The sequence below is a fragment of the Leucopleurus acutus genome (assembly GCF_964270905.1).
Source record: "Leucopleurus acutus genome assembly, chromosome: 3".
Classification (NCBI taxonomy): Eukaryota; Metazoa; Chordata; class Mammalia; order Artiodactyla; family Delphinidae; genus Leucopleurus; species Leucopleurus acutus.
Genome location: NC_139145.1, coordinates 53,377,594 through 53,402,858, shown reverse-complemented (window position 1 = coordinate 53,402,858; position 25,265 = coordinate 53,377,594). Strand labels below are relative to the sequence as shown.

The window sequence follows — 25,265 nt, the reverse complement described above, 5'->3', positions numbered from 1 at the left end:
GATCATTCTTACTGATGCACTCTATTGCAGTGTACAGTATGACTTTCCAACTCTACTTGCTCTTAAGGGCTTTAAAAATTTGATGTAATTAGAGATTAGTAGCTACATTTTTGTTACGTTGAGAAAGAAAAATTTATTCATGGCTTTCCCACACAGGATGGCTCAACAGCAGGCCTTGAGGTTCCGAGGCCCAGCTCCCCCACCAAATGCAGTGATGCGAGGCCCACCACCTCTCATGCGACCTCCTCCACCTTTTGGTATGATGCGAGGCCCTCCTCCACCACCTCGGCCCCCATTTGGACGTCCTCCTTTTGATCCTAATATGCCACCAATGCCTCCCCCAGGAGGGATTCCTCCACCTATGGGCCCTCCACACCTCCAGGTAAAGAATATAGAGGTAGCTGTTTCTTTGTTGGCATTAGTGTCAATATTATATATGGGTTTTGCCTTTAAAACCTGTGTTCTTGGTTTTATAGGAAAATGGGAACTAAAGAGAACATCCTTATATTAATGTGTTGCTCTAAAAGCACTGGTAACAATAATTAGTATGGAAATTCAGACTGGAAATGTATATGGTGATAGAAAAATGTGTTAAGTTAGGATTGAATAGGGTAGTTCTAACCTGCCTTAGTCTCTGAAAATTGTCTTTAGTAATCCATCTTCTTTATGGGAAATGAAGTTTGAAATCTTATGTATAGAGTAGGGGAAATTTGTTTTCAGTGATACATATTGCAGGTAAACTTAAATATATATGTATGTATATTCCTGAGCAGTTCTCCCCAGAAATGATGCCTAGTATAGAATCTAGAAAGTGACAACAAACACATTTTGTAAGCACAATATTTGGATTTTTTTCCTTCCCCAGAAAAAAAATACGGTTATCTTACAATTTTAGAAATAGAATTGTGGGATTTCTTTAAGTAAAAACTTTTGTGGTGTTTTAACCTGAGGCATATATCCCTCTTTAGTGTAAATAGACCCAGTTATTGTCTGAAATGAGGTTATGAAGGTACCAACTCTCAAAAATACCTACTTTTGAGATTATATTCTTTTTGACTGAGTATGTTTCTATGTTTTCTTAGTTTATTCAGCCTGTACCATTCTGAAATGAAATAAATACAGTAGTATCATCTCCCTTCTGTTAGCTTGGATAATCAAGAATGAACTTACTAAAAATAGAAAGAGATAATGAGCTACTGTTTAAATGATGTTAACTCTGTTTCAATAGGGTTATATTTATGGAAGAAACACCAGGTTTTAATACTTTGCTTAGTAATTTTGTTGCCTTCCTAGTAATGAGCAGCCCCCCTTTCCCCCACCCCCTTAAACAAATTGTTAAATGGTTTTATGTTTTCTTCAGGATTAGAATAGGAAGTAACTTTTTGACCTACTGACTGGTATAACTTGTTACATGTGAATTTATTCTACTTTGTGCCTTTAATAGTTAAAGTCCTTGCAGAATATTATAAAGTGTAATAGATTAATGTAACCCTCTAATGGAAGTATATCAGATGTTATAATGGGATACTTTCTAATGTTGTGATGCTTTTCTTGGTCTTGATGGTTGATTGTGTGGTTTTACAGTAAATCCAAGTGATTTCCAGCTCCTGGTGCATGAGATATATTTGGGGTAGATATTTTATAGAACATGGGCCTGTGTGCTGATGCTTGAAAGACAGCGAGCTGAATCCAGAAAGACTGGAGTATGGAAAAGAAAACATTTTTAGGAAAATGAAATACAGTTGCACATTATTAGCATAATGTCAATTCCATTATCCAGATTAAGATGCTTTGGATAATTGAATTCTAATGTTACTTGTAGATTATAGAGGAAATCTTTTAATCCCTGTTCAAAATCTGTTTTCAAAATGGCAGACCTCTTTTCTGGTTTGGTGAGTAAGATATAGCAGTTACAGTTAAATTGTTTGGTTCAGGATCTTGGCTTGGGTCAGCAGTCATTGAAGGAATTATCAGATAGTGTTGAATCAGTAATGAATGGTTCCAGGAGTTGTTTTTTTTTTTAACTATAATATATACCATTTAAATTCTCATTTAAATTAGCCATTTTCCTGGCTAATTTTTTTTTTTCTTGTAGGAAAAGAGAACAAAGGGTTAGGTATATCTGGTTTTTCCTTTTTAGTTATTGCTATGTTATTTGTAAATAAGAATCAGTTTTTTTCTTTTGAAAGTAATCTAGTGCCCAATGTATGAAATAGGCAGTTAGGGTATAAAGAACAAAGCAAAACTCACCCATAATGCTATAACCCAGAGATGACTATTGTTAGTACTTTTTTGTTTTTTTTTTTTTGCGGTACGTGGGCCTCTCACTGCTGTGGCCTCTCCCGTAGTGGAGCACAGGCTCCGGACACGCAGGCTCAGCGGCCATGGCTCACGGGCCCAGCTGCTCCACGGCATGTGGGATCTTCCCGGACCGGGGCACAAACTCGTGTCCCCTGCATCAGCAGGCGGACTCTCAACCACTGCGCCACCAGGGAAGCCCTATTAGTATTTTGATGTACTTCTTTCTAGTCTATTTAGTAATCATTTTTATTACAGAGAAACTTCTCTTACATAACCTAGATAAATGTATCTGAATTGACTATAAAACTAGTTTCTCTTATAGTGCTTTACTTTTGGGTAGAATTTAGTAATAATTTGAAGGAAAAAAGATAAACACAAGTGACATTACTTCTTGTGAATTAACAGAGACCACCTTTCATGCCTCCACCCATGGGAACCATGCCTCCTCCACCGGGTATGATGTTTCCACCAGGAATGCCTCCTGTGACTGCTCCTGGTACTCCAGCGCTGCCTCCTACTGAGGAGATATGGGTTGAAAATAAAACTCCAGATGGGAAGGTAAATTATAAAATGTATTTAGGTTGTTAGCTTCTTAGTAACAGAAGAGTAAAACAGGAGTTCTGGCAGATTGAGATCAGTGACTATATCTTTGCCAATTAGGAATGAGCCTTGGGTAAGCCAGGGTGGGGCAGGAGTCCTGGAAAGCCTCACTGGATTGGACTTATGCACAGACATAAGGTGGCCTGGAGCACTTACATAGGTTTGCCTATGATTCTGGAAGCCTGTATTTTAAGTATGTGCCTTGGGTCCCCAAAACAGCCCTCAGGTTTAGTGTTTGCTAGGAGAACTCACAAGACTCAGCATGTAGTTGTATTTGCAGCTAAGACTAATTACAGAGAAAAGATACAAAGCAAAACCAGCAAAGAGAAGGAGGTGCATGGGCTGCAGTCTGGAGCAACCACGCACAAGCTTTCCGGAGTCCTTTCAGTGGAATCGTATAGAATGTGTTTAATTCCTGCGACTTGGCATTGTGAACACACAGGGGAAGTGTTGTCTGCTGGGAAAGCTCTCCTGAGCTGAGGAGTCGAGGGTTTTCATTGGGGACTGGTCCTGTATCTGGCAACATCTGCCCAGCACATACCACATTCCAGACTCCCAGAAGGAAGGCATGTATTCAGCATAAACTGCATTGTTTGCATAAACAGTTTAAACATAATGAGCCATTCTTATCAGTTAGGGAATGATGGGAACCCTCCTGAAATCTAAGTTTCCAGATGCCAGCCAAGGACCAACATTGTGGGCGGGGCTTTCTAAGGATAGCAGTCTCAGGCCCGCTGTGTTAACTTTGTGCACAAAATATAACCTTGGTTCTCCTTTTTTGGTGTGTGTTAAAAATATAGTGTGCTCATTATAGAAAACTGGGGGGGGAGGGAAAAAGGAGTGAAAAAGTACCTTTAGTCTCATCATATACAAACAGCCAATTTTGGTATACTTTCTGTTTTGTAAGGTTTTTTTTAATACTGTTTAAGACAAAATATAGTTGTATTATTGTTTATAAATGATAGTTGACAGATTCGTTGATACTGATGATTTTGCTTTCTCTGCAGGTTTATTATTACAATGCTCGGACACGTGAATCTGCATGGACCAAGCCAGATGGAGTTAAGGTCATTCAGCAGTCAGAACTGACACCTATGCTTGCAGCCCAGGCCCAGGTTCAGGCCCAGGCCCAGGCCCAGGCCCAGGCGCAGGCACAGGCACAGGCACAGGCACAAGCTCAAGCTCAAGCTCAAGCTCAAGCTCAAGCTCAAGCGCAGGCCCAGGCACAGGCACAGGCGCAGGCACAGGCACAGGCACAGGCTCAGGCTCAGGCCCAGGCCCAGGCCCAGGCCCAGGCCCAAGCCCAGGCCCAGGTGCAGGCGCAAGTGCAAGCACAAGCAGTGGGAGCTTCCACCCCTACGACCAGTAGCCCAGCACCTGCGGTATCCACTTCAACGTCATCATCAACCCCATCCTCTACCACTTCTACCACAACAACTGCCTCTTCAGTTTCGCAGACAGTATCAAGTAAGTACTAGTCAGCATGTGTTTTCATTTAGGGGCTAGAGAAATGGACAAGTGGGAATGCATTCCAAAATGATCCTAGTGTTTTAGGTATTATCCTTGATGTTATTTAAAATATGTTTTTGACATTAAGACTTTTGGCTAAAAAGAACAGAAATTTACATTAGTAGAAGAAATTATTTGCCCAGTTGAAATTCATGAAGCTAAACTGGGGAAGTGTAGAGTTAGCTATTCAACTTGGCCAACAGTAATGCTGGGTGATGTGGGGTTTGCAGAATAAGTGTAAGTCTTGGCCCCTGCCCCTATCTTGCAGAGTTTCCAGTTTTTCTAATTGAGGAGGCAAGAATAATGCATGTGAAACAATTAGAGAATAGCGTGCAAAGTTATGCAGCGAAAATAGAAGATATAAGAATTCAAGAAAACGGAGAGACAAGTGAGTGGACTACATGGGTATTGAGGTTTATCATAAAGGATGTGTGATAGGATTTGAATAGGTTCAAAGTTTCAGAGAGGTGTTTCAGGTAGTGGGAAACGTAGGTCAGGAAATGAGGATAAATGTAGTTTATGAATTGTTAGGTGGGAGGATTTATATTGGTTAATATATTGAATAAGAGACCAGGTTATGAAGAGTTTTAAGAACAAGGCAAATGGATGAGGCAGGCAGGCACTAGGCGGTCTATATGAATGCAGTATTCTGGAAGATTTTTATGGCACTCGTTCTCTGGGTAGTGTTGAAATCAGGGAAACTTAGGAACTTTTCAGTAACCTTGTTTAGAGGTAGATGGGTCCCAGAATGGGATGCAGGCAGATGAAATGTGGAATTGTGTTAGAAGCAGTTCGAAAGGTAAGAGAATTTTCAGGTATGAAGACACAAAGGCCCAAAGGTTACATCTTTTTTATAAAGATGAGAGACAATTAATAGATTTCAGGGATGAGGAGAGAAGAATATTAATTTGCTTGAAAGATTGTCATTAATATTTATGCTACTAGTTCTGGATTTTATTTTGTTCTTTTTTTTTTTTTTTGATATAAGTATGCTGCTGCTTTTTCTACAGGCTGAGATTGAGCCCCCAAATATTTACATAATTTTATTTATTGGATTATTTATTATGATACTGGCATGAAGATACATAATTATCCCTACAAGGCGATTATAATTTAGATTATTTTGCTACCTGGATAATGGGAGAGAATTAAAAAAAAAAAAACTGTCTCTCTTCTCTCCCCCAGTAGCTTCAGGGACTAGGGAATTATTAGTGTATATTACCTTGTAAGAAATATGTACATGAGAGAAATTTAGTCATCCTACTGAATTTAAATTCAAATTTGATTTTATTTTACTGATGTGCGTAGTAACCGAAGAAGTAAGATACATGTGATATGGAGACAGTTTTTTTAAAGGCCCTATTTGATATTTTTTAGAGGGCTTGGGAGAAAATGTACTTAATAGGAAGATGTAAATAATGCTTTACCAGGTCTCTTGTAGCTAAGTTGAATTCTGAAAATACAGATTAACAGTGATACTAGCTAGTTCGTTGAAGGTCTTTGCCTTTTTATAGGCAAATGCTTCTAAAACCTGTGGGGCAAGGCAGAAGACAGTCAGTTTTTATGGGGTACTTGTGGTGATGGGAGAAGGAGATTAATTAAAAGCAGTGTGGTTCTATGTGGAGGCTCTGTGTTGCTTCTGTTTTATTCCCTGCCTCTTCGGAAGGAAAAATAGTAGTATTTTGTTTTAAGGGAGGTGGGTAGCGAAAAACTTTTAACTGTTCTCTTTGTATTTCATTTCCATATCGGAGTGGTCTATCAGTAGGCCCATAGGTATCTTGTCCATTACCAACCATTCTATTCAGAATTCCTGTTTTTCATTTTTTGTACTACCCTTCAGTGATAGGGAGGCCTTTATTCTAAGAACAGAATAGCAAAATCTTGTTCTTTTTACAGCCTTTAAACATCAATTTTGATGTTGTCTTTCTGAGTATTCCTGATAGCTGTTTTTATTTCGCTTGATTGAGTGTCAGGAAGTGTTATCAGTCTTAATATTTCTCCATCTCTTAGAGATAGTCACTTGTCTTTTTTAGTTAAGATCTGAGGCTGGATTAGTAGTATATTTTGAGATCAAGTGTTACACTAGTTATTTTAGCAAATGGAGTTAGTAGGAATTTACCTGCTCTAAAGTCCTAGCTACCATTCTCCCAGCTTCCCAGTTAATTCTTTTGTTGCCTTTGTCCCTTTTCTCTCATGACGCATGGCAACTAATCAAATTCAGAAAATCCTGTGTCAGCAAGAGGAATAGGTTGAGTGAATACTTTTTGCCATCTCCATTTCGTGTTCCTTTCCCCCTGAAATTTGATGCCTTTGTAACTCATTTTATTTTCCTGACTCAGTACTTTGTATTGTGAGTTTAGCAAATATTACTAAATACTATTACCATGATTTTTTTAAAAATGTAATTCTGTGAACTGCAGTATAAACCTGTCGGTAAATTGAACTAAAAATTAAGGAATTTATATTTTAACCTCAGTTGAGCATAAACTCATTTTATCCTATGCAAGTTTTGTGAAAAATGCTGATGAAATCCTCCTCCTCAGGGAAGTTGGGAAGAATAACTTGATATATACTCAGCCATTGCAGTAGATTACAAATGCTAAATGGTATATGTATGGGACTGGGCAAATGTTGCATGTAATTTGTATTTTTCATACTGTTATAAAATTATATTAATATGATACTGTACCCTAAGGCTAGGTCTATGCTAGACCACCAATTCATTCCTGGGCCCCTGAAGATACTTGTTTGGCCCTGCTGTCTATTTAGCCAAGGTGAGTCCCTCATTAACAAGTATGAAATTGCTGACATCTTCCCAGCCTAAGTGAGTTTTTCATTGTTAGGAGCTGAAGGAAAGACAGTGAGAAATTTTTTCAGTTGGATTATTGGGTGGTTTGCATTAAACAGTGTGCTTTCCCTTAGAATAAAATTGGCATAAAGATTAGGAAAGCACTGTTTTATTTAATTTGATAAATTTCATTCTTATTCCAGTATAGGTAAAGTTTGGCATTTTTCTTTATATCAAGATAAAGATGAAGTATTAGTTACCAATGAATTATGAATTTTGTTTTGGAACTAGATGGGTTGTGAATAAATAACAAAAAATGTTTTGTAATATTTGAGAACTGAAACTTAAAAAAAGGAAATACGAATTTTATATATTTTGGGGGTCACAAAGTGTGATTACTAGGGATAAAATGTTTTATTTTTGATATTTAAAAATAACATATTAGCAGAACCAAATTATCCTGAATTTCACATTTTGCTGGTCTCTCACACTGGAAACCTGAGTTATTTTTTTTCTTTTTTTACCTTTTTATTTTGAAATAATTATAGAGAAACCCAAGTCGTTTTTGACTCCATTTGTTCATATCCAGTCAGTCATTAGTTATTGCATACCTTTTTCTCTCTGTTCTTCCTTGCTTGGACAACTCCAGATACGTTGAAATTGATTTTCCCACCTCTGTTCTTCCTTTTCTTCCTATGCATCCGCCAGGTTAATTCATCAAATGAACAGTGATTGTTACTCTTCCATACAGAAGCCTTCATTCTACCTCCCCCACATCCCTTTTACATTCATGAAGTCACATAAACAACGTGTGAATGCATTCTTATAAAAAAAATCAAACTCTAACGAAGCATGTGTAGTAAAAAGTAAAAGGTGTACACATACGTTTTGGTGTTCATTCTTTTAGATCATTTCTCTACGTTTACATAAGTTCTTCCCTTTCCCTACCCAGTCAAGTGCTGACTCCTTAGTCGTCTGTTCAAGGCCTCCCACTTAATGCCTCTGGCCTGCCTTTCCAGCTGTAACTCACTGGTTCTGTTGGTATGCCTAGGGTTTTACTAGTTGACTGCTTGTCTTCTGTTTTCTAAACAATACCTTGTTGTCCCCTACTCTTTGCTTTTACTCACTTTTCTCACCACTTGCTTATTTACTCCTTTCACTTTGTCATTTTCCTTGTTGAAATCCTAATCTTTCAAGGCCTATCACCACAGTATAAAATTTTCTGTACTGTCTCACAGTAAGAAATGGTCTTTGGGTCTTGAGTTACACTCCTATACATTTATCCCATTTCACTTTGTGTTTTAGTTATTGTTTATGTTTCATTTAACTATTTTCAAGCTTCTTGGAAGACAGAGACCTTGTTATAAATTCCTTGCAGTGCATGGAATGGGCCCTAAATACTTACATACTGAATGAGTGAATGATGAATGAATATAGTAAAATGGTTTATGAAGGAGTGATACATATTTCTGTTTTATCTTTTATCAGCACCCACAACACAAGATCAGACCCCAAGTTCTGCTGTTTCAGTTGCCACGCCTACAGTTAGTGTTTCAACTCCTGCTCCTACAGCCACACCTGTGCAAACTGTTCCTCAGCCACACCCCCAGGCGTTACCTCCTGCTGTTCCTCATTCAGTACCTCAGCCAGCAGCAGCAATACCTGCTTTTCCACCAGTAATGGTACCTCCATTTCGTGTTCCCCTTCCTGGCATGCCAATTCCACTTCCAGGTAAACCAATAGATAATAATAGTTTTTCCAGCTATGTTTTCATATTGTCAGTTAGTTTGTTCTCATGTGTCTGTTGCATTTGAAATTTGCCTTGAATCTCACTTGTTTGAAACATTTTTGAAAGATTCATGGCTAACTGCAGTATTTTTCTCTTCAGTTTTGGTAAATGTCCTTTTCTGTTGTTGTTTACATGTCTTAAAATTAGAGCCACATTTAAAGCTACACTCATTTTGGATAATGGCCCCAATGAATTAAAAATGATCATCTTTTTGTGTAAATATGTTCTAAATGCAATATTTTAAGGGACTAAGTGTATGAAGTTAAGAAATCACAGGTCACAATAGGTAAAACAAGTTAAGTGATTTCTATATCATGCATTGGTCTAAGCACTTTACATGGAACAATTCGTTTAGTTTTCACAACCGTCTTATGAGGTAGATACACACACAGGTTAAGTTACTTGCCCGTGGTCACATAGCTAATAAGTGATGGTGTTGGGGTTTGAGTCTGGGCACTCCAGATCCAAAAATCATGCTCGTAATAATTACGTTATACTGAGAAGAAAATGTGAGTCACTTAACTTAAAAAAATTCATCTAAAACAGAAAGCATAAGTTTCCCTTGTAACAATTGTGAAGTATAACAGGCACCATTTTAACGTTTAATTATGGTGAGTTCATGTGTTTTATTTTTTTAGGGGAAATCATATCAACTAGAGAAGGAATTAAAAGATTGTGGAGTAGAATTTTTCCCACAGGGATTGAACAGTGGTAGTGTTTGGCATTGTAATTTGAGTGTGTTTGCTGTTGTCAAACATATTTACTCCTTAATCCATGGTCCGTTCTCCTAGAATTATAGTTGAAAATGTTGACGCCTTAGAGAGGTCAAGCTCACAAGGCTAGTTTGTAGCAAAGATGAATAGAACCTAGGCCTCTTGTCTTCTAATTTCACACTCCTTTCACTATGGTTGCTGCTTTATTGTACTAGTTTTTGTGTAAGAATAGGGTTGTGATACAGCTATTTCTTAGATTTGCACACATTTTAATTATCACACTATTTCCTTGTAACTACTTCGAAAAGAACACTTTCATATATTACACCTTAGCAAGAAAGAAACCAAAAATTTAAGAATTAGTGGGTTTTTTGGAAAACCTTTTTACATGTTGTCGATGTAGTGTTAGATAATTAAATGACCAGTATGTGATGTTTAAGAAACCAAAATCACTTAAAAGTAAGAAGAAAATAAAAAATGTTGTCTCTAATACTAGGGATTACCCTTTTTCAAAATTAAATTTAAGCTTAAGCAGCTGATACTTTCCTCTTTGGATATACTCTTTGTAGAAAATTAAGTGATGAATGGATAAAAGCTTGATATTCATCATAACCTCTTGCAATCTTGGTCTGCTTTAGGGTCAGGGACAGTGTTAAGACCAGATCCTGGATTCTGAGCAATCGTAAGGAGCTGAGATTGTTAATTCTGTAGAGAGAAGATTGAGAGGTAGCATAATAACATATATGAGGTATTGGAAAGGCTGTTGTCTAAAAGAACTTTGGTTTTGCTTTAGAGGTTCTTAATAGGACCAGTGGGTGAAAGAGTAGCAAAATTTATTTATGTAGAAAGTGGAATTTTGTCACAGTAAAATCCCTTCAGTTATAGCTGTCTTTGGATGTCTTGGTCTTCTCTGGTCCTCATCCCACCGTTAAATTTTAGAACAGGTGGTAACCGCTTGTGTTACCAGATGAGGTAGTACCTATGAAGTTTGGCAGTAAAAGGCATTTAATAAATGGGAGCCACTAATAATACTTTGTAGGTCAGTTGGAAGAGAACCTGAGTTAAATAATCTGTAAAATTTTATGCAAGATACCAGAGGTTCTTTGGAGAGGGAACTAATGTTTTATAGAAAGTAATATTTGTTTTATATAGTAAGGCATCTTAGAATTCGTTCATTTTCTCATTTCCCCTTTTAATTCAGTCATCTAAGGTACTTTAGTAAAAAAAAAAAAAGAATGGAAAAGAAGACTTGTTTTTCTCCTCCCCAAATCTTTGGTTTTATGTATAATGCCATCTATCTCTGTTTTTCCTTTTTTATATCAATTCAACAGTAAGGTAAAGCAGGAGGAATTTGGATGTAATTTATCTTGGAGCCTTATATTCTATTTGAAATAGCAATGTATGGTGCTAATGAGGATGATTAAAGAAGGGATAGTGAAGATGAAGAAAAGGAGTGGAAGAGTTAGGTAAAATATAGGAGTAAGAGGTGGAGTTGGGGATAGTGAATTGGATTAGGATTACAGGATTTCTACTTCTTAGTCTGTAAAATCTTATTTGGAATTTTAAGAAGCTTATGGTCAGTGACATCAGGATTATCCAGAATACTAAATGGAATTTTCTAATTTCCTGGTAGAATATAATTTGAGGGTAGAGTTGTAGGAAAATTGAACAAATGCTCCTTTTTAAAAGAAGGTTAAAAATTTAGATGTTTGGTTATTTTGTGAGTCTTCATGATATGCATATAGTCACCCTTAGAAAACCTTAAGTTGGTCTTTTTAACATGAGAAGAAACAAATATGCCCTTTTATTATGGCCTATAATGTTGATAGTCAAATACAAGAGTTCTGTGTTGGCCCAGCTGATATTTAGCAATGGCAGTTAGGCCTGAATATGAGTATATTTGACTTTCTTTTGTTTAAGTTGTATAGTTGAAATTACTTATTAGGAGATGGTTTTGGAGAACAGTCTTTGAGAGTAAAGTTCAGAGTCTAAGAATTGAATTTCTAGTGCTGACTTAATAGGCTCAGTGATCCTGCAGATAGCAGTATTTATACTAATTTAAACCTAATATATGCTGTAACTTCCTTAATCAAATGAATTTTTCCATTGCTTTCTTTAAACATTATGGAAAATAAAACTATACATAAACTTTATTCAGCATACTTTTTTGATCCAGTGCGTTTTAGTTTCATTGTTAATAGAAAGTTTAGCTTTAATATTTTTATTTAAAATAGTAATTAAGAAATTAAGGCACTTTTCAAAAATTGGCAGTATTTTGTGTGTGTGTGCGCGTGAACATAGGTATGTTATTTACAAATGCAGGGGTTTAATTTAATTTTTGTCTCTGAATTAGGAAAAATTTATTTTTATGTACTTTAGTGGGGAAAAGAATTTATTACTTTTAATTTTTATCGGTACCAAAATAGGTTTAGTGTTTTTTTTTAGCCAAAACAAATAGAAAATAAAATTTAACTTCCCAACCCTTTGCCTTCAGCCTTTTCCTTTAAAAGTTTTAAAAAACTCTTAATTTTGATTTTCCTCAATTAATCAGTCTTAGTTTTCCAGCTTTTCGTTTCATTCCCTTTTTATCACCATTGTAATGCATCATGATGAGTCTTCATTCTTCTAAGAACTGTACGTAATTTCCATTCTTTAATACAAGTGCTACTCCTTTAGCTGGCTTAAACGATTGAGGTTTCTAAAGTAATCAGCCCAGGTAGTCATTAATGATACTAAAGGGGCTGTCTTCTTCTTAATTTGTTAGCCTGCCCCCACAGTGTTCCAAGCCCGTGACATTCCATACAGCAGGCACTACACATGGATATTTTGTCAGTTGAATGCTACCCTCCTCTTCATCTTTGCCCTTTTATTTAAAGTATTATTTGCAGTGGTATATTGGGATCTGTCTTATACTTTATTTTCTTCCTTTTCCTCCCACCCCTCTTTGTCCTATCTTACTCTTTTTCTACTTCTGCATGGTTATGCTCCATGCCTCTGCTTTTGCATGTAGTTCCCACTTAGCAGCAGCACAGAGAAAGTGTCTTGTTAGTGTCATGCTGCGTCTGCCTTTCACTGGTGTCTTAAGCAGCATGGGTTTGATGTCCTGTGGGAAAATGTCCCACATGAAAACATGAAAACTTGTTATGCATACGTAATGAAGGGGCTTTCCTTTGTTGAATTTAAACTCTTGAGACTCCTTCAAATATTATCAGCTGGTTTGATAAAAAGGTAATTGATGCTATAATTTAGAATTAATTCTCATTGGATTTGGCACCACTTCCCACAAAATGTCAAACAAAAAGAAATTCTACTCCATCCTTGGTCTTTTTCATTGGAAATAACATTCTAAATTGTAGTGGTAACTTATTTCCCTGAATCCCAGTGGTAGCCGACATACAATGGCAGCTTTCCAACGTATGCTTGCTTATCCATTTTACAGGTGTAGCAATGATGCAAATAGTCAGCTGCCCGTATGTAAAGACAGTCGCTACCACCAAGACCGGTAATTTTTAAAACCATCTTAGTTTGTTTTGTCTGTAAGTTGGCATGGTAGTGAATGTTGTTGTTTATCCTTTTATTTATTTATTTTGCCCAAGTGAGTGGATTTTTTTATATTTTTCTTTTTAATGAGCAGTATAAATGCAGTTGTCATATTTGGCCAACACTTAATTTTCCCAATTGCCTGTAGTATTAGCTTCGTTGGTTCACAAAAGCAAATAAGGTCAAATCACTTTATATCTTAATTTTTGTAATAAGTGTAAACAACTTCATTCTCATATTCATAACATTTAATTTTATTTTTTGACGTGTGTTTTTAAGTTAAATATAAAAAAATCATTTCCATGTGTAAAGTGATGTGATTATGCTTGCATGCTAGTGAGTATATGTGTGTGAATATTTGTGTGTATAGTATAAATTTGCATTTTAAAGTTACTGAAGTTATCTACCTGAAACTTAAATTCTGGTATAGGATTTGAGTTGTTTTTTTTTTTCAATTTTGATTCACGTTTTTGATTATTTATAATACCAGCTTGTTTAGTTGTCTGGTGAAAAATATAGATCTTGGCTTATCTTTAAAAAAAAAAAAAGAAACATTGCTCTCTTTCCGGAAAAGAATAAACTGTCAAAGAGTTTACAGGGATATCTCACTTAATCACTTAGTATATTAAAGTTGATTTGATAGTAAACTCAGTCATTTACTTTATTTTTACTTATTTATTTTTTCAATCATTTACCTTAAAATAGAATTTTATTCATATCCTTTTTAGGTACCTTAGAACAAGAAAACAATTTTGCCTCAGGAAATATGCTTAGTAAATGTGCTTGTTGCCTTGATTTCATTAGAATTTGAGGAAATTCTTTTTTTTTTTTTCAAATAAATTTTATTTATTTATTTTTGGCTGTGCTGGGTCTTTGTTGCTGTGCACAGGCTTTCTCTAGTTGCACGAGCGGGGGCCCCTCTTTCGCTGCAGTGCATGGGCTTCTCACCGTGGCGGGCCCTTCCTTGCGGAGCACAGGCTCCAGGCACACGGGCCTCAGCATTTGTGGCATGCGGGCTCAGTAGTTGCGGCGCATGGGCCCAGCTGCTCCTCGGCATGTGGGGTCCTCCCAGACCAGGGATCGAACCCGTGTCCCCTGCATTGGCAGGCGGATTCCTAACCACTGCGCCACCAGGGAAGCCCAGGAAATTCTTTATAAAAATATATTTCTATTAATAAGTAGAGAATGTACCATTATTTTTATAATTTATTATGTTATATTTTATTAAGATTTCACTTATAGGTGTGACCCAAATTTCTGACTGTTCTTAAGGTACTTCTTGGGTTCAATTTCTGAATCTAATTGAATTTAGGCATTAGAAGTAAACCAGGGATATAGATTTAAGTAATTAAATCATAATTTATATGATTTTTTTTGTTTCAACTGGCTCATTCATTATTAATGTTTAGTAGAAAGATTTAGCTCATATTTCAAAGTTTTATATCACAATTTGATACTTGGATCTAATTTTTTTATTCTTTTTCTTCTAGGTGTATTGCCAGGAATGGCCCCTCCTATTGTACCCATGATACACCCCCAGGTTGCTATTGCAGCTTCACCTGCTACCTTAGCTGGAGCAACAGCAGTTTCTGAGTGGACTGAATATAAAACAGCAGATGGGAAGACATATTATTATAATAATAGAACATTAGAATCAACCTGGGAAAAACCCCAAGAGCTAAAGGAAAAAGGTATAGTTTTAATGACTTGGTGGGACATAGTATAAATAGAAATGCTATTTGAAATTCTGAGTTAATTCCTTTTTTAAAACGTTTGAGGGATTTTTTAGTTACATAGTGTTGGATTATTTATTTCCTGTGAATTGTTAAATATGTATTCATTTAAAAAGCCAGTTCTTCTACTTACATGTTTGTCCATCACTTTACCATCTGGAGAAGTTAAATTATATGTACACACTAATATATATTTTTTACTGTGGTCAGGAATTGCATAATTATTCTACTGAATAATTATCGTTATCCTTATTGAGATTGATAGTAATGGTCAGGAAGGAATGTGTTTATTGTATGTGTTCTGAAGAAAAACTTTAGGCTGTTGGAATCTTGGAGGAAGAGGACTCATAATTTTCTATTTCACAAGTCCCTGTTTGTGTTTTTTAGTATGTTATCACTTTCAGCAAAATGAACGATTGCTACAAATGATATATGAATGACCTGAAAGACTTTATGTCCCTCTGAAATCAGTAGTTCTTTTCTACTGACAGTTTCCTGATTGGTATAGCAAGGTATTTGAAGTTGAACATTATATTAGATGCAAATCAATGATATTACAAGGAAGAACATTTTATTTTTGTGGTTAATAACTAGAAATGGAATATCTTAACTGCCTAGTCTCTGAAAGTTCATCAGAAGTTACTTCAGAACCACTGTGTGATGTTATCTCAATTTTTAATAGAAAAATTAGAGGAGAAGATTAAAGAGCCAATTAAAGAACCTTCTGAAGAACCTCTGCCAATGGAAACGGAGGAGGAGGATCCTAAAGAAGAGCCAATAAAGGAGATAAAAGAGGTAAAGGGCCATTACCTGTTTACCTGGGAGCCACCATTGATTGTTGGGTACAGTTTACTTGTAACTGAAAATCCATTTGCTGTAGTTTTATTTTTTACAAATTTATTTTATTTTTGGCTGCATTTGGTCTTCTTTGCTGTGCGCAGGCTTTCTCTAGTTGAGGCGAGTGGCAGCTACACTTCATTGCGGTGCGCAGGCTTCTCATTGCAGTGGCTTCTATTGTTCCGGAGCACAGGCCCTAGGTGCACAGGCTTCAGTAGTTGCAGCATGCATGGTCAGTAGTTGTGGCTCGCGGGCTCTAGAGCGCAGGCTCAGTAGTTGTGGCACACGGGCTTAGTTGCTCCGCGGCATGTGAGATCTTCCCGGACCAGGGCTTGAACCTGAGTCCCCTGCAGTGGCAGGCGGATTCTTAACCACTGTGCCACCAGGGAAACCCATTTGCTGTAGTTTTAGATAATTGCTGAAAATCTGACCTCTGCAATTTTAGGGTTCTTTGAAATTTCTAATTCAGTTTTTCCTTTGAAAGTTTCATTAAATTACTTCTTATACTAAACCAAGACCCCCTTAGAAAGAAAGGACCTTGGACCAGAGCTGATGTCCCCTCCTGACTTACAGACTGGTACATGTTACAATTAGAAGTACAACTTCATATTGGGGAATGATCGTTGTATTTTATTTGTCCTCTCGTGGCATGGAATAATCTCTGTACAGCACTAAAAGAGCTCTGCTTTTTGGAAGCTTTTTTTATTCAATGAGGGACCAATGGTAGTCTTGTCTTATCAGTAAGGAATTTCGCAGAAAAAAGAAACAACCTTAGATGAAGTGGTCTCCTGTCATCTTCTATACCCTTCTCCTTATTTCTACTCTTAAACAGATGGTTAGTGAGTCTGTAAGATAGGACCTGCTGCTGATCGGGTCTACTGTTGTGCAATTCGGCTCTGTCTAGGGGGCGAGGATTGAGAACTTATTTAGAAATTCTGACTCAGTCTCTCCTCTGTATGCTAGCAACACACCTTATGTTGGTTGTACTTTAAGGTATTTGCAATCTTTCTTGTATTTGTGGGATATTCAGGTATAGTTTTGTAATATTAATTTAATGGGAGTAATATCATTTCCCATAGGAGCCCAAAGAAGAGGAGATGACTGAGGAAGAAAAGGCTGCCCAGAAGGCAAAACCAGTGGCTACTACTCCTATTCCTGGTACTCCATGGTATGTACTTGACTTAAGCTGTTTGATTGATTGCCATGCTTGATTATTACATTATTATCCAATAGGAAGAAAAAGGACTTTAAAAAAGCATGTGTCAAATACCTGTTTGCTTATTTATTTATTTATTTTGGCTGCCTTGGGTCTTCTTTGCTGTGCATGGGCTTTCTCTCTACTTGTGGTGAGCAGGGGCCACTCTTCGCTGCGGTGTGCGGGCCTCTCATTGCGGTGGCTTCTCTTGTTGCTGAGCACAGGCTCTAGGCATGCGGGCTTCAGTAGTTGTGGCACGTGGGCTCAGCAGTTGTGGCTTGCGGGCTCTAGAGCGCAGGCTGAGTAGTTGTGACGCACGGGCTTAGTGTCTCTGCGGCATGTGGGATCTTCCCGGACTAGGGCTCGAACCCATGTCCCCTGCATTGGCAGGTGGATTCTTAACCACTGCGCCACCAGGGAAGTCCTCAAATACCTGTTTTTATCTACTGAATATTTTTTGGTTCTTGTTCATTGTATTTTGGGTGCTCAAAATTCAACTGCTGCAGTGTCTTCCTCCCTTCATGGAACTCTACATTAATATTTATTGTTTAAAATTATAGATTTGAACCACTAAGATTCTGAATCTACTTTTTTATTGTTTAAAATGTTTTAAAATTGCTTTTGTATATATCTCCTCATATGTGATTATGTTTACAGAACTTTGTAAAATTATGTCTTTTTATCTTAGCATTGAATAGTCTCTTTTTTTTCTTTTTTTCTTATGTTTGGTTTTCCCTTTTCTTCCTCTCCCCACATGAGGATTTTCTCTCCTGTTCCTATTCTAACTTATTTAATCCGTGTACAGTCTATACATGGCAATGAGTTGGCTTGTTTCTTAAGTCTTATAATCTACAGATTCCCCTCCAACTTGTTTTCCTTGCTTTTTCCTCCTTGTTTTTATATTGAAAAAAATAAATGTGTGTGTTCTGTAGAGTCCCACAGTCTGGATTTTATTATTGCATTCTCATGGTACTCTTTAATAGAATCCTCCATTCCTGAATTTCCTGCAAGTTAGCAGGCAGTTACAGAGATGTGCCGGATTCATGTGTGATCTTTATCTCATATATTTCCTATTTCAGACCTAGATTCAGCCATTTTCCAAGGAGCCCTGGTTTCTTTTTGTGAGAAGTGGCATTTTTACACCATGTGGGATCTAGGGATAGTTGTTACTACTGAATTAGTCATTATTTTTAGACCTCTTTGGTAGACAGAGGTGGAAGATACATACGTTTAAAGATACATCTTAAGTTCACACCATTACTTGCAGTTCAAATCTACTACAAGATTTTTACTGACTCTCATCATCTATCTTAATTCAGTACCTCCTTTTCTTCTGAAAACCATCTTTGAGTGATAGCAACATAATTATTCATTTGCTTTTCTCACAGGCAAGACCAGTACTATCACCAACAGTGTGATTACTGAAGACAGTTTAAGCTTTTTTTTTCCAGTTATTTTTATGTTTAGGGTATATTACTCTAGGGATGTATAGTCAAATCATTGTGTTTTAAAAGCATTTTGGAATAGTTTTTGTTTTGTTTTGTTTTTTTGTTCTTTGCGGTACGCGGGCCTCTCACTGCCGTGGCCTCTCCCGTTGCGGAGCACAGGCTCCGGACGCGCAGGCTCAGCGGCCATGGCTCACGGGCCCAGCCGCTCCGCGGCATGCGGAATCCTCCCGGACCTGGGCACGAACCCGCATCCCCTGCATCGGCAGGCGGACTCTCAACCACTGCGCCACCAGGGAAGCCCTGGAATAGTTGTTTTTTATGTAGTTATTCTACCAACTTGGTACACAGGTTCCCTTTCAAAAATAATTGTGCAAAATATTTACCCAGTTCTAGAATCAAAGTTATGAAAACAATTTGTTTAAAAGAATGCATTTTTTGGGCTTCCCTGGTGGCGCAGTGGTTGAGAGTCCGCCTGCCGATGCAGGGGATACGGGTTCGTGCCCTGGTCCGGGAAGATCCCACATGCCGCGGAGCGGCTGGGCCCGTGAGCCATGGCTGCTGAGCCTGCGCGTCTGGAGCCTGTGCTCCGCAACGGGAGAGGCCACAATGGTGAGAGGCCCGCGTACAGCAAAAAAAAAAGAATGTATTTCTAGATTGTGGTTTCTCTGAGAATTGTACATGAAAAGCCGGTAACCAGCTCCAAACCCTACCAGTCTGGAGTTTGTGGACGTTATCAGTTTTCAGACTTGGGTCTTTTCTCAGATTATTAAAATTTTCTTTTGGAATTTGTTTAAGTAATGCTTTTTTTCATTTGTTTCTTTTCCCCTTTCTGGAACATTTGTAACTTGCTTGTTGAGTATCTTGTACTTATGCTAAATCTCTTACTTTTTCTCTTACGCTTTATATCTATAATTCCTGTACTTTGCTTTGTTATTTTCTCATTGATCTGATATGATATTAGATGAAAGCATACAAAAGAAAGCATACAATATAAAGGAATTATATGAAGTAAAAAATTACAGAATTCCACTGTCACCAAGCCCTTCCTCGTTAGTAAAAGTTTGGTACATATGCTTTCTGCACCTTTTGCTATATTGTGTTTTATGCACATGTGTGTGGAGATGTGTGTGTGTTATACATTCACATTACAGTGTCTTTAGAAAGTATATTATTTCTGAATTTTTTAGTAAATATGTCCTAGACATTTTGCAATTTTAGTACATGTAAATCTATTTGTGATAGCGTAGTTTTCTGTTGTATGAAAATAGGTAATTTGCCTACAAATGGGTGATTAGGTGGTCTTCTGTTTTTGTATTGTTTGTGTTTTTTTGTTTGTTTTGCCCTGGCATTACGAAAGTTGCTGTTTAGGGCATCCTTTATACATACATATTTCTTTGTGAACACATGCAAGTATTTCTGTTGGATTTATTTCTAGAAGTGAAATTGTTGAATCAAGTGATAAAGCTATTTAAAATTTTGGTGAATATTGCATTGCTACATAGACCTCAGAAAGGGTTTTTTTTGTGGGAAGAAGGGGGTGTACCAGTTAATATTCCCAGCAACAGCCTGAGCGTACCAGTTTTCTCTCACTCTCACCAGTGTAGGGATATTCGTTTTAAATCTTTAGTATCCTGATAAGAAAAGAAATCTTGTATGTTTCCAGAATGTTGGTATAATTGAACCTATTTTATGTCTGTTGGCTGTGCATTGCCTCTTTGCAGTTGTTGCTCGTCTTTTTATGGACTTGTCTTTTTCTTATTGGTATGTGGGAGCTTTGTATGTATACTGCTTTTAACCCTGACATAAAGAACTCGCACACCTCAATAATATGGAAAACAATCCAACAAAAAGTAGTCAAAAGACATGAACATGTACTTTACAAGCAGTACGTGTGAAGGAAGCTCCTTGTCATTAGTACTCAGAGAAATGTAAATTAAAACCACACCTATGGGCTTCCCTGGTGGCACAGTGGTTGAGAGTCCACCTGCCGATGCAGGGGACACGGGTTCATGCCCCGGTCTGGGAAGATCCCACGTGCCGTGGAGCGGCTGGGCCCGTGAGCTGTGGCCCCTGACCCTGCGCGTCCAGAGCCTGTGCTCCGCAACGGGAGAGGCCACAACAGTGAGAGACCCGCGTACTGCAAAAAACCCCACAAAAAACCACACCTATTAGAATGGCTAAAAGTTTTGAAAACTGGGCATGCCAAATGTTTTAGAGGATGGTGAGCAGCTGAAACTCTCATACACTGCTGATGGGAATTTCAAAATGGTAGGACCACTTTGCAGAGCAGTTGGGCAGTTTCCTAGGAAGAATATATAATAAATAATTCAGCCATTCCACTTCTATTTATTCGAGAGAAACAAAAACATATGTCTATACTTTTACAGGAATGTTCGTAACAGTTTTATTTGTAATTTATTTGGGCTGTTTCCAATTTTTGGCTATTACAAATAAGCAAGTATCTAGGAGTGGAAAAATAGAAAACTAGAAATACCCCAAATGTGCATCAACAGGTGTATGGATAAACAAATTGTGGCATGCTACTCAACAATAAAAAGGAACAACTATAGATGCACTCAACAACATAGATGAATATCGAAGTCATTATTGCTAGGTGAAATCTTTTGTGGAAATTATTTTTGTCATGGAATCCAACCAAAAACTAGGGCTTACTGATCCTAGGGAATACAAAATACTTCTAGTTTTGATCTTTCTTTATAATTAATTTAAAGGCAGGAGTTGAGGGGGGTGAGTGTAATACATTTTCATCCAATTATTCAGTGCAGAATCCTCTTCAAGAATTTCCATTAGAACCATCCTGAGACACTTAAGCGATCTTGTTAGATGTTTAACTTTATTGGGAAAAAACTAAGCCTAAATTTTCAATACCAATTTCTGAAACACTGTTTGATCCATATTAATAGCAATAACTACTTTGAGGTGGAGGTGCTATTCTACTAACTCATGTTGGCTTCAAAATACCTAGGTGTGCTAATACAGCTCCAATGGTATTAGCGGTAAATGTGGAGTGAGAAGCTGTCAGGACATTTCAGCATTAATAGAAAAACTATGGACAAAGAATTCTTGTGTCGCAAAACTACCCTGTGCTAATAATATGCATGTTAAAGTGATTAGGGGTGAAGTGTACTGATAATCTGCATTTTTTAATGTATCAAGAAAAGTAAGACTGGCAGATGCATTGCTGGAAGGATAGATAAGTGATAAAGCATATGATAAAATGTTAAATGTAAAATCTAGGTGGTCAGTATCTAGTATTCATTGTTCTAGAAACATTCTTTCGATATTTCTGTATGTTTCAATTTTTTCATAATATTGGGGGTAAAAAACTATGGAAACAAAAGAAACCCTAGAAAAGCAGCAGTTGATTGATATAAATGTATATATAAATAAAAATAAAGTCCCTGTGCCACTATAGGTAAATACAAAAGTTTAAATACTATAAGTTCAAAGATAAATTTTTCATAAGTTAAAACCCAACACAGATTACAGACAAATAAAACATGGCAAATACAGGCAGCCCTCAATTTGCATTTTGTACGGGACTGTAAAAAATTTATGGCAGGCTAAATCTTTGTGATGCAATCTTAGCAAGCAATGGAAAAAGTTACAGTTCTCAATGACCTTAAAAATTTTTGTCAAAACATTAAAAACTCTCTTAGAACCAGAAACTAAAGCTTACTGATCTAGGAAATATAAAATGCTTCTAATTTTGACCTCTCTTTATTCTTAAAACAACAACAACAAAAAGTCAGATTGATGCTCTGAAATACCAGGAAAAGAATTCTAGTATAGTTAAGGAAAACATGGAACTTCATGTTTTTTACATTTAGCTTCTTATCTCTAAAGAAATAATAATTTGAAGAGCAACATCTAAAGATATCAAAAAAATAAACTAATAAAGTGTGATTATCCAAATGAAGTAGCATACTTGCTTAGCTGAACAATTTGTTTAACTTAGAGTTAGCACTTACCCATCTTATAAGAAATAGAAAATAAATTAGGGAATTAAGGTTACACTGATAGTACATTCCTTCATCGACAGAACTTGGAAGATAATTTGGACAAGTGGTTATCTTTCGTGTATTCAGATGGACTGTAAAAACACTAGGACCATGTAGTTGCATGTTTGGAGAAGGAATGGGGTGCTTCCTAAGGCACAACCTAGAAGCTGTAAATAAAATAAATAAATTTGACCTCATAAAAATGTAAAATTTATATGTGATATGGTTTCATATATTAATTTTGTAGACTTGACTCTTGCTAAATGCATTTATTACTGTTTTGTAGATTCTCTGGGATTTTCTACATAAATAATCGTATCCCCTGCAGATGGGAGCACATTTATTTCTTATTCTCTGATCTTTAATGCCACTTATTTTTCTCTTCTTATTGCTAGGACTATCATATCAGAGCAATGCTAAATAAAAGAGGTGAACATCCCTGCCTTATTCGCCATGTAGAATGAGAAAATTCAATCTTTTTTAAAATTTTATTTTAATATAAATTTATTTATTTTTGGCTGTGTTGGGTCTTCGTTGCTGCACGTGAGCTTTCTCTAGTTGCGGTGAGCGGGGCTACTCTTCATTGTGGTGCACGTGCTTCTCATTGCAGTGGCTTCTCTTGCTGCAGAGCATGGGCTCTAGGCTCGCAGGCTTCAGTAGTTGTGGTACACGGGCTCAGTAGTTGTGGCTCGCGAGCTCCAGAGCACAGGCTCAGTAGTTGCGGCACACGGGCTTAGTTGCTCCGTGGCATGTGGGATCTTCCCGGACCAGGGTTCAAACCCATGTCTCCTGCATATTGGCAGGCGGATTCTTAACCACTGCACCACCAGGGAATTCCGAAAATTCAGTCTTTTACATCAGATATAATACTAGCTATATGGTTTCTTTTTTAATTTGCTACTGTTTTTATCATAAATCTGCATCTTTCAAAATGAGTTTTTCTCCTTCATTCTTTTAATATGGTGAATTACACTGAGTTTTGAATGTTAAACTAGCTTTGCATTTCTGGAATAAACCTTGTCATGGTAGATTAATCTTTTTAGTATATTGTTGGATTTGATTTGCTAATGTTTGATTAAGTATGTTTGCATCTATACTCCTGTGGGATATGGATCTGTAAGTTTCTTTTGTAATGTTTTTGTTAGGTTTTGGTATTAGGCTTATGCTGGTTTCATAAAAATGAGTTGGGTGGTGATTGGTGATTTCCATTCCTCTGTTTACTGAAAGTTTATAAGATGATAGTACTTTTTCCTTAAGGTTTTATAGAATTAACAAGTAAACCATCTGGGATCAGAGTTTTTTTGGAGGGGAAGGTTTTTGATAACAAATTAAACTTCTTTAATAGTTATAGGACTATTCAGTTATTTTTGTTGTTTCTTCTGTCAGCTTTGGTAAGTTTTTCAAGAAATTTGCTTATTTTATCTAGGTTGAATTTGTTCTAATTATTCTCTTAATATCCTTTATTTTTTAAAATATTTTCTTTATTTTTTCTTTTGGCTGCATTGGGTCTTCCTTGTGGCACATGGGCTTCTCTCTAGTTGTGGCTAGCAGGTTTTCTCTCTGTAGTTGCACCATGCAGGCTCAGTTGCCCCACAGCATGTGGGATCTTAGTTCCCCGACCAGGGATCCATCTTGTGTCCCCTGCATTGGAAGGCAGATTCTTTACCACTGGACTATCAGGGAAGTCCCCTCTTAATATCCTTTAAATGTCTTTGTTCTTAATCATTCTCTTAATATCCTTTAATATCTATGATCTGTGGTGATAACGCCTTTTTCTTTCCACATAGTGGTGATGTGTTCTTTTTTTTGGATCAGTCAAACCAGAGGTTTGCCAATTTTGTGGTCTTTCGTAAAGACCACCAGCTTTGGGGTGGTTGGGCCCCTCCCCCCTTTTCCCGCTCTTATTTCCTTTTTTGTAATTACTTTGGGTTTACTTTATGCTTTTTCTAGCTTCTTATGATGTCCTCTTAGGTCATTAGTATTAGTTCTTTTCTAATATAATCATTTAAAGCTTAACATAGTTTCCTTTTAAGCACTACTTTAGCACCAGTCTACAGATTTTGATATGTTGTATTTTCGTTACCATTCAGTTCTTACTATTATGAAATTTACTTTTTGATTTTGTCTTTGACTCATGTATTATTTAGAAGTCTGTCATTTCATTTCCTTAATATGGGGTTTTTCTAGATATTTCACTGTTACTGATTTAATTGTGGTCAAAGAATGCATTTTCTTTGGTTTTGATACTTTAAAATTCACTGTCTTTTTTTTTTTATTGTTCAGCAGATGGCCTTTAGTACTCTTAGTTTTGGGGTTTGGTTTGTCTGTCAGTTGTTGAGAGAGAGTTCTATTAATCTTTTACAATAGTGGGATTGCGTATTCCTCTCTAATTGGTCCGTTCTTCATCTATTTTTAAGCTCTGTAAATAGGCTTATATACATTTTACAGTTGTTATGTGTTCCTGATTGTCTTTTTTTTATCATTATGAAATGACCCTATTTATCTCATAATACCCTTTGTCTTCATCTGTTATTAAAATAGCCATGCCTGCCTTGTTGTGTGCATCTTTTTCCATCCATTTACTTTCACCCTTTCTATGATTTTATGTTTAAAGTTTGTCTCTTAAGACAGCTTATAGTAGTGTCTTGTGTTTTTATTCACTGTCAATTCTGATGCAATTCATGAAATAAATGAAAGAGAAATATGAAATCAGAAATAACAGAATATAATGACAGAAATTAAAGCCACATTAGAAATAGTAAAAAGGTGAACAGGCTCTGCTTGGTACAT

At 36.8% G+C, this 25,265-nt stretch overlaps 1 protein-coding gene across 6 annotated transcripts in view; it reads left to right on the top strand.

The window, feature by feature from the left end:
* Positions 1 to 25,265, top strand: part of TCERG1 (transcription elongation regulator 1) — a gene marked incomplete at its 5' end in the record, with an annotated part of 60,098 nt that overhangs the window by 5,791 nt on the left and 29,042 nt on the right. For 2 of the 6 annotated variants that reach the window (XR_014326100.1, XM_082836406.1), the window contains 9 exons: positions 157 to 382; positions 2,707 to 2,859; positions 3,909 to 4,368; positions 4,679 to 4,798; positions 8,687 to 8,929; positions 13,140 to 13,202; positions 14,731 to 14,931; positions 15,656 to 15,768; positions 16,890 to 16,978. Coding sequence is in view for 5 of the 6 variants with exons in the window: in XM_082836406.1 (XP_082692532.1) it covers positions 157 to 382; positions 2,707 to 2,859; positions 3,909 to 4,368; positions 4,679 to 4,798; positions 8,687 to 8,929; positions 13,140 to 13,202; positions 14,731 to 14,931; positions 15,656 to 15,768; positions 16,890 to 16,978 (1,668 nt within the window). The remainder of the gene's footprint in view (positions 1 to 156; positions 383 to 2,706; positions 2,860 to 3,908; positions 4,369 to 4,678; positions 4,799 to 8,686; positions 8,930 to 13,139; positions 13,203 to 14,730; positions 14,932 to 15,655; positions 15,769 to 16,889; positions 16,979 to 25,265) is intronic. The other 4 variants (XM_082836408.1, XM_082836410.1, XM_082836407.1 and 1 more) reach the window with 3 other exon arrangements.